This window comes from Limulus polyphemus, unplaced genomic scaffold (assembly GCF_000517525.1).
Source record: "Limulus polyphemus unplaced genomic scaffold, Limulus_polyphemus-2.1.2 Scaffold9504, whole genome shotgun sequence".
NCBI lineage: Eukaryota > Metazoa > Arthropoda > Merostomata > Xiphosura > Limulidae > Limulus > Limulus polyphemus.
Window position 1 is genome coordinate 1 of NW_013675114.1, and position 10,105 is coordinate 10,105.

The 10,105-nt window shown below is 29.0% G+C and overlaps 1 protein-coding gene across 1 annotated transcript; it reads left to right on the top strand.

Annotated features, from left to right (window-relative positions):
• Window positions 1-2,479: 2,479 nt before the first annotated feature.
• Window positions 2,480-9,968, top strand: LOC106475951 (receptor-type tyrosine-protein phosphatase mu-like; the record flags this gene model as incomplete). Its single annotated transcript, XM_013936625.2, has 5 exons — window positions 2,480-2,647; window positions 3,749-3,874; window positions 5,209-5,366; window positions 6,384-6,519; window positions 7,832-9,968. Coding segments are annotated over 5 exons (672 nt in total), but the record flags the coding sequence as incomplete, so codon positions are not given.
• Between the last annotated feature and the right edge of the window lie 137 nt (window positions 9,969-10,105).

The window sequence follows — 10,105 nt, forward strand, 5'->3', positions numbered from 1 at the left end:
TATATATATATACATCAAGATATTAAATGATGTACAGCCAGAGTACACAACATCTAAAAAGGGCACTTTCATTGTTCTCCATGGGAACAGAAAACTTGCACAGCAGAGCATTTAGGACAGTAATGGGCTTTGAAACTATGTATACTAATCCAATCTGAAGTAATGCTTTAATCTATTAAGTGAAGGCTACATTTGTGAAAACAAAATCCTCTGACCTAAGTAAAAACATTGCAATGACACATGAATTCTATCCTGGTGCCATTGACAAAATAGTAAACAAAGATTTGAAATTTACAAAGATTAACAAGGCACACAAACTTAGTCCACATTCATTGGTTTATTTTTTGAAATTTTAAAAAGCATACACAAGGTCATCCATTATAAAAATCTTGCATGGTGTTACATTGGTAAAACTGTTAAAATACCATGGTAAAACTGTAATCATGAAATATGTTTGGTTTAACCATATGTTATGATATTTGTAGTTTGGAAAAATGTTATTTTCAGAGCTAGCAGTTTTTATTTCCAACTTTACTATATAGATAAAGATTTAAAAATTTGAGTAATAGATTTAAGAATGATATGAAAGAAATTTATGAGTGATTGCAAAATAAAATTTTTAAAATCACGTGTGTGTATTAAATACCAGTTCAATATTGACGGCCTTGTTGTTGCATATAAGCGGTAAACATAGCCTACCATAAACAGGTATGAAGTTTTCCATTTCAGATAAATACTTGGGTGTTGGCATGTAGCCTTGTAATAAAAAAATACCCATTCAGTAGTGATATTCCTCAAACAAAAAATAGATAAAAATTGTTACCTCATCACATTTTGCTTAAAATTCATAAAAAAAGTGACTAGGATAATTATGAGGAGAATCATATAAATTCTGTGTAAAGACACAGAATAGACATAATTGAATGTACTTAACAGTATGACTGCACCTGTTTCCTACAGGATTTTATATACATTTACCTGTTATTGTTATAATATAAAGTAGTTAGTTGAGGCTACAGCAGTTGTTTTATACATGATAATGTATGAGTATGCTGATATTTAAACATGATCAAAGTAGTTATTTTGTTTAAAACACTATGATTATGGTTGTTTACTTTATAATAATACATCTGTTTCATGTTAGAATATCAAGTAGTAAAGGTTTCAACAGTATGACTACAAATGTTTGAAATAAGATTCAGGTAATATATTTGTCTACTTTTGTTAGCATATCATTGGGGTGCTTGGCTAGACGTATGGATTTTACAATGAGAGATTGAAAGTATAAGGAGCTGCTAAAAGCAGCTTAATATAGCTTAATATAATTTACAGTTGCTATATAAGTCAAATATGTAAAAGTGGGGGTGCTGTAGCACACCTTGTTCTGACATCTCTGTCCAGCACAACACATATAAATACACTTATTAAAAATTCATTTCTACTTACACGCTAACTCCACTGCATTTGTATTTTTCTCACATCATGCACACTATGCATGTACTGTGCACACCACTTACAAATGTCAGGCAAAAACCAAAGTTCAGATAAAAAAATCCCCATGATCTGGGGTCCCACTGTCTATAGTATAAGCAGCAATTATTTTATAGCTGAACTAATCTGGTTAATTTTTGGTCTCATCTTATGATTGAATAAATTATTTTAATGGAGGCTTTGTTCATCATTGGATTTGTTAAGATCTTAAAACAATTCGAATGGATTACTATGTCACACTCACCTATGGCATGCTTCAATGCACTGAATAGTTATATAGATAAGATATGTACATGAACATATGATGTACATTATGTGTAGGCTTAAACTTATATAACAAAGGGCATTTTATAAATTTTATCTGCCTGATAAATCATTATAGAAAAATATTTGTACTAATTAAAAACAGGATAATATATAACATAACAACATGTGTTATATTATACAGAGACCATTTCATAAAAGCAGTTCACACTGGCTTGTATCTTGGTAAAATAGAGCTATAGATAAATTATCTTGATATATTCAATGATGAAATAATGTGTGAGATACAACAACTATGTTCTTTAGAATGCATTGTTTTGCATACTTTGGTTTACCTTTGTGATTTTTATATGAAGCATGTATTTAACCAGTTTATTTGACCTTTTGATCACTAGATGGATATATAACAAATGCATCTATAGGAAGATCTTAACAATTAATTGTAATGTTAAGAAATTATGTAATGTAATATAATAAATAAATACTAAAAAAGATAATTAAATGAGGAAAATTTACACAATAGGATGTAACAAAAATAGTGAAAACTACTTCAGGTATATTCCTTTATATTTATTTTAGGTATAGAAGACCATTATGGTCTGTTTGCAATAATTTGTGCCTTTATAATTGTACTTTTTTATTTATCTTTACTGCTGATGGCCATAATACACATGAAATATGTTTAGCTTAGAATATGAAGGTTTTTCATATGCTCCAAATCTGACTAAACTGTGTATTATTTTTGTTTCAGGGCTACAAACATAAAAATGCCTTTTTAGTCACTCATATGCCTCTTAAGCACACTATTGTGGACTTCTGGCGACTGATTTATGACATGCGATCTTCAATGATCGTAATGCTCAATGATTATAGTCGATCTGAAAATCTTTTAGTAAGTAGTGTTTATTAACAACAGTTTAACTCAAATTTATTACTTCATCTGGCATGTTACGAAAATGAATTTTCTCATTTTTGAGCAAATAGCACTTCAAGAGTGCTTCAATATGCAGTCTCTGATTGTATTAGCTAACAACTCATGAAGTTCTATTCTTCTTGTATCTGAACAAGCAATTCATGGAAATGCATTCGTATGTGTCAGTAAGCAATCCTTGAAGATACATTCTCATACATGACCAGTATATTGAGAATATTTCTTCTTGTTGTTTATGAGCAAGAAATCCTTAAGAATATATACTCTTTGTATGTAAGCATGATGTCTTTAAGTTTTTTTGTATGTATAAAAACAGCCCTTTCAAGTATGTTACTATTATGTGTGAGTAATGAGTCTTTTAAAATGTGTATGTGTGTATCCAGTTTTTGAAGATATATTCTTGTTTTACCTGACAAAGACATTTCTTAAAGAGGAATTTTTTTATGTCCATAATAGAAACATCTAGTGATAAATTGTTATTTTTTTTAATTGAGTGTAAGCAAGTATCCATTGAATCAGAATATGTTTTTTAAAACTAATTCAGTGAGTATACTTTCTAGGAGAGTAAAAATTCCTGATATTTAGCAACTAAAGTCCTCTAAGGTCTCATCTAGTAATGAAAAATTACAGGTAAAATTGTTGAAGATTTATTCTTTGTTTGAATGTAGGTGTTCATTGAATATATAGTATGTTTTGTATATATAAGTGATTATTGATAATACATGTCATCAGAAGTATTATTATTAAACTTGTATATTATTGTGTAAAATAGTAATTTGTGACATTAAAATCAACTTAATGTTTGAAATAGCATTTACAGTTTTGTTAAAATCTTGAGACACTACAGCATTGTGTGATTATTATTTAACTTTTTGAAAGGTTTTCTCTTGATTTTAATCACATTCAAAACTATCTTATACTAGTTACTGCGTATTTGCTAGTATATGTGGTCATATGAAGTAAAACACTCTTGCTCAATACTTTCATAATTTAATTTGATAAGTAATAGGTATGTTTCATTCAATAAGACTTATTCCTAAAATATGTATTTCTACTTCATAGGATGTTGGGCAGTACTGGCCTAATGAAGGTTGTTCAACCTTTGGACCATTTGAAGTACAAATTGTGACATTTGAAGATCAGGGTACACTTGTGGTTCGAATTATGAAACTAATAAACAACAACCAGGTAAATTTTCATTTGTGTTTTGAATTGGTAGATGTTTAAATTATGATATATGAGGTACTGTATATTTTAACTTTTATATTCCTGTACTTGCATTCTGAAAAGGTAAAATTTTGAAAAAATTTGCATTGGTTTATTTATATGTGTATATACTCCTTTTTATTGTTCTTCATTGCTTGGATTTTTCCCTGTACTTTGGAAGTTAACTAATGAAACATTATATTAACAACGCCTTTTGAGTGCTGTTTCTAAACATGCATGAATTTGAATGCATATGCAGTTGATTATAGTAGATTTTGTACATACATATATACATCATTGTTTGTGTACTGTGTGCTACTGATGTTAAAATTTTATTTAAAAATGTCTTAAAATTATTCAAATGACACCAGTTGTATTGTCATTCAGTGAATAGTAAAAAAAGTGTCAAAATGTGTTATAAATATACAAAAGTGTTAGGGGTCAAACTTTAAAATAGATTGTAACTTTCTGATATGAAAGCCTACATTAACATGCCATTAAAAAAGAGAACAGTAGCCAACAGTCTTGTCAATTAATTATAAATCAAAAGATTAACAATATTTCCACTTATCTACCATTTAATGAAACTATAGTCATCTTATTCAGTTATTTAATCCACTGTGGATAAACTCCCAACCGGTTTGTAAACAAACTATATATCTTTTAGAAGTGAAACTTTATGCACGTCCAGAAATTATTTGGAATATCAAATAGCAAAGTTGAAGAATTCAATTCTGGTAAAAGTCATTTAATCTTAGCTAATTTGAGCATATGTTAATGCAAATTTAATTCCCAGTATAATAAGGTTTGTTTTAAGGTATTGATATCATACCAGCAATGCTTTGTGGATATGGCTTGAGCCAAAAACAAAACTAAACTTACTAGAGTTCTTAATAATGTTAAGAATGATTTCTACAAGTGAATGACAAACATTGCTAGAATCTTTGAATAATATATCAATTTTGTTTATGTCCAAATTGTTCTATAAAAATTTTGAGAAACAATTTGATGTAATTTACTTCTTCATCACTTCATCCAGCATAATGTAAGTTTATTAGTGATAGAAAATCTCCTCTACCAAACTCATTTCCAAATACACCATTTAAAAATGGTTTTATTTATTACTGTATGTTCATAAAGGTTATGGACTTTGCTTTTAAATGGAACAAACAGCTGAAGAATACACAGAGAATAATTACCATTCATATACAATTTAAGATATAAGAATTATAATTGTTGTGAAGGTAGAAGTCTGGTTAAAAGTTGTTGTTAAATTGTTTTGGCATGTAATAAGTACATTGTTGTTTTTATATTAGCCCAGTGAAGAGCCACTCAAAATTATTCAGCTTCAGTATACGGATTGGGACCAGGAAGAAGTGTTACCTACTAATGCTACTTCCATGTTGGCACTGTTGAACCACGTTGAAAGGTGGTACCGACATACAAAAGGAGGTCCAATCACTGTACACTGCATGTAGGTTTTCTTACCTTTCTGTCTTTATCCCTGTCAAAAGCATAGTTTTATTATGTGCTTTAATATTTGATACTCAATGTTCTGTTATACCCATGATTTATGTTTATGAGTTTTGGACTTTAAACAATACAAAATAAGGAAATGTGAAACAGAAATCAATTTGAAAAATTCACTTTTATCATTATTGCTGTTATACAAGACTGCTTGTTTGTTTGTAGTTAAGCACAAAGGGCTATCTGTGCTCTGCCCAACATGGGTCTCAAAACCCAGTTTCTAGTGACATACCGCATACTGTTTTTCTTTCAGTTTTATTTGGATTAGAAAGTCACTAAAGTAAACACATCTAACTCTACTTCATTCTAATTGTACCTGTGACCTGGTTCACTAACTTGCCATTAACTGAGTTCTCCTACAGGAAAGATAGCTTGTGATGTCCCAAAATAGGCAGCTTTCTTTTCTATCAGCAAATCTGGTAATGGTTACCCTGCCTTTGCGCTTGACTCATAGTGTAAGAGAGCCACTCTTGCCACTCAAACACATTCATCACAGACACGCCTTCCCTTGTTTTGTTTTAGTTTATCGGATTTGTCTCTGTCTGTTTATTTTGATATTAAAGATTGTAGTTTGTAGTTGTGCATTTTTGTGTTTTAACTCTTTCTTCAAGACAAACTCAGTCACAGTTTACAAAGTAACAGACCTATACTGTATTACTTGATATTCATTGCACTACCAATTAGTGGACCTTTCTCTTGGTCTGTGGTAAAGCCATGTACTGTTGTCTAGACAACAATTAAAACTTTAACTGCAATATGAAAAGTAAATATAATGTCAAGGAATTTAATTTGTTAGTTAGTTGCATGATAGAGTTTACTTTATTGTCATTGTAAGCATTGATGTTGTTCTTTTTATATGTTTTTTATATACTTGGTTGATGTTGTGAATAATTGTTTATGAATTTTTATTTATTTATTCAATTTTATTGTTTTCTGTAACTTATAAATGTTGTCTTGTTACCAGGAATGGTGCAAGTAGATGTGGCCTGTTTTGTGCCACTAGTTCTGTTTGTGATCAAATAAAAACAGAACAGCTTGTAGATGTCTTCCAAGTAGTCAAATGGATTCGAAACAACCGCCCAGAATTTATTTCTTGCATGGTTAGTAGTTCATCACTGTTTGTCCTTTTACCTAAATAAATTATAAGAAATAGTTGGATTATAAAGAATACAAATGTTGTATTGCTAATCATCTTATTTTGTTTATGTTGAGCTTCTGCTTTATGTTTTTGTTTCTTCATTTACAAGTGAAATATGTTGTATAAAGTTTTTGTGTGAAACCAAACCTGGTGACAGTAGTTTAATAGTTTTTTATAAATTTTCTGTTAACTAATTATCTACTGATGTGCATTAAATTATAAATTGATCTATTAACTATATCAGTATAAATCTTTACTAATCAAATCAGGTTTTAATTAGTGATGTACATTGTATTATTAGTTAACTGGTGTGCATTTGCTAGTTAAAGATGTATATCATGTTATCAGCTGGCTAACTTATTTATTAGTTATGTACATCACTTTATTATCCAGTTAACATATTAGCTAGTAATGCACACCATGTTATCATTCATTAAATATAAAAGCTTGTAATATTAAACATTAAGTTGGCATTTAAGTTAGTGTTGTACATCATAATATCTTTCAATTAAAATATGGACTGATGCTCATCATGTTATCACCTGCTCAACTTCTAAGCTAACAATATACACAATATTATCACTTAGTTGATGTATTAGCTAGTAATATTCATCAGGCTATCATCCACTTCATTTGTCAGTTAATGATGTACATTGTTTTATCATTAAAGTGGCTTATAGGCAGGCTAGTAACATACATCACATTTTCATATAAATGCTTTGCTAGTGATTGATGAAGATTTGATTAATTAGTCAAATTTTGCTTCAGTAAATACAGTAAAACCCTACTATATTTAATTTAACTTAACCTAGAACAGAGCACTATTATACAGACAGGAACACAAGTTTAGGTTCATTTCTTCTGGAGAACATATACAGCTGAGTCCAAAATGATATACTTCGAGGCTGAACAGTTGTAAGAAAACACTATGTACTGATAAAAATATAACTGTTCTTGTGTTATTGGATGTGTTAGTAAAAGGAGAAAATACAACAAACAATGTATTCATCAGGAAATGTTATTTGTGCTGAATCTTTTTTTTTTCTTTTTAAGGACTTGCATGTGCAAAGTAAATCACTAGATTGTTTATGAATATTATGCATTATTCTAATTTCAATAAGTTAGTAGTATTCTTACCTTCATTGGGGTATAGTAAAAGAAGACGTCTAAGTATTTTTGACACTTTTGCAAGTCAATTTACTGTATTCTTAATGTAACAAATGTTTATGACAAATAGTAACTTGTACTTTTGGTTTTTCTTCCTTTGTTTTCAGGAACAGTACAAGTTCTGTTATGAAGTGGCGCTGGAACTTGTGGACTCATTTTCTGTTTATGGAAATTTTCAACCCTCTAGCTAGATAAAAAGTTGCTTTGTACTTGGTCTTTTTCCTGGACAAATCTACCATAATTTAGATTTGTAATTGGGTATATGCAAACATATACAAAACTTTGTTGAATAATGTTACTGTTTCTTGGTCCTCCTTTCTTTCCAGCCTTTAGAGTGAATCTTTTTTCATATTACCAATATCAGAGATTTTCAAACCTGCTAATATTTTGGTGTTCATATTAATGAACTGTGAATCATTTATCATTATGTTGATGTCACTGTTTATTAAATTTATACTGATGAAGTTATATTGTTTCACTATTTGTATAAACTAACATCAAATCACACATTGAAACTGTGTGTTTGTTATTGTTAATACTAGAATTTTTCAGGCTATAAGAATAAACTATATATATATAGGTTTATTTAAGGACTAACCATATTACTAGGTTGGAACTTTTTTTTTATGATCAACTTCATGTCAAAGCTTCAACCTAATATCATTTCACTTTTGATACTCTGTTTACTTATATTACACAATTATAAAAATGGAAGCTTCACATCTAAATTACACAAATGTCTGACGAAATATTACCTTATAAAAACAATCTTCAACAGTTTTGTGTACTGTCGTTAATATATATATATGTGTGTATGTATTAATATTAGTATACAAAACACACATAAGTTGTTCTTATTTGATAGTACATGAATAGAGTGTTTAAGGAATAATGTTTATAAGATAAAATAGAAAAGAAAATACTCAAGGCAATAACAAAGTAAAAAAAAGAGAGAAAAGCTACTGTGTTTCTTAGAAAAGTTTTGCAGAGTAAAATACTCTTGTTATCTAAAAAATCGGATAGAACAGTTGTCAAATCTGTAGTCAAATTCAGTATCCATTAAATAACTTGAGTAATGAATATTTTGAAATATATGTGTAATTCATGTGCCTTCAAACCTTATTAGAGAAATTTTAAACGTAATAATTAAAGATCTTCACATGTAGTTGTATTTAGTTATCACTGAATTTACACACAGCTTTTTATACACAAAGAATTGAAAAGTAAAAAATTTCTCCATAGTATTTGTTTCTCTTCTCAACTAATTTTGTCTAGATATCTACTCACTCTCAAAAACTAAGCATTAATGTTGTACTAACAGAGATTTTTTTAAAGGGTTCAACAATAGACTTGTTAATAAGGATTCAACAGAGTGAGAGTGTGTGTGTGTTAGGCAAAACATCCTTTTCATGTGATATTTTCTCTCTTAAACAAAGAAAAAAGAAGTTCTGTTACTGTTAATGGATGAAAAAAAAAATGAATGGTTGTGAGTAAACAACAATTAGAAGGTGTGATTACTTTATGCCACCCAAGTAGTGTTTAGAGGTTAGCTTTCAGTTTTTATAGTTGTTTCAATATCCAGTCATTCTATGCATATAGTTTCTGTTACTCTGTAGATTTCAAAAAATCAAGTTTTTAAACTGGCATTCAAAATTTAATTGTCCATTTGTTTTTTCAATATTTTTTCTTTGTTAAATAAATTTTTCTGAGTTTTCTGGTGCTTTACTTTGTGGTAAATTTCCTGTAGTTTCTTAGTTGTAGTTTTTAAATATTTTCTTGTGTAGAAGTAAAAGATGAAATACTACTTGTTAAAGTATTATTTTGTAAATTTTGGTACCCAAGTTGTTGCTGTTTGATAATGTATGAATAAAGTGTTTAAGGAATAATGTTTATAAGGTAAAATATACAAGAAAAATCTCAAGGCTATATCAAAGTAAAAATAGAGAGAAATTATTAGGAGTGTTATAAACTGTGTTTCTTGGAAAAATTTTGCAGAGTAAAATACTCTTATTATTTAAAAATCGGATAGAATAGTTGTACAATCTGTAATCAAATTCAGTATCCATTAAATAAGTTGATTGATGAATATTTTGAAATATAAAAGATCTTTCAAATTTTGAAAAGACTTTGTACATTTTTCTGCAGAAGTATGTGCATTCAAAACACATAATTCTATCAGAATTTGAGTGTGTGTGTACATAAAGCAGATTAAAGCAAGATGCTATTACAAGTATATATATACAACACAGGCCTGTGATGGTTTTATTGTCTTGAATATTTTACATGTTCTACGGTAATTCCTATACACTGAATCCGAAATGATATCCATTTTTCACCATCTTGTACAGATTTTTCACAAAAAAGTCAGGAAGAATGAGATG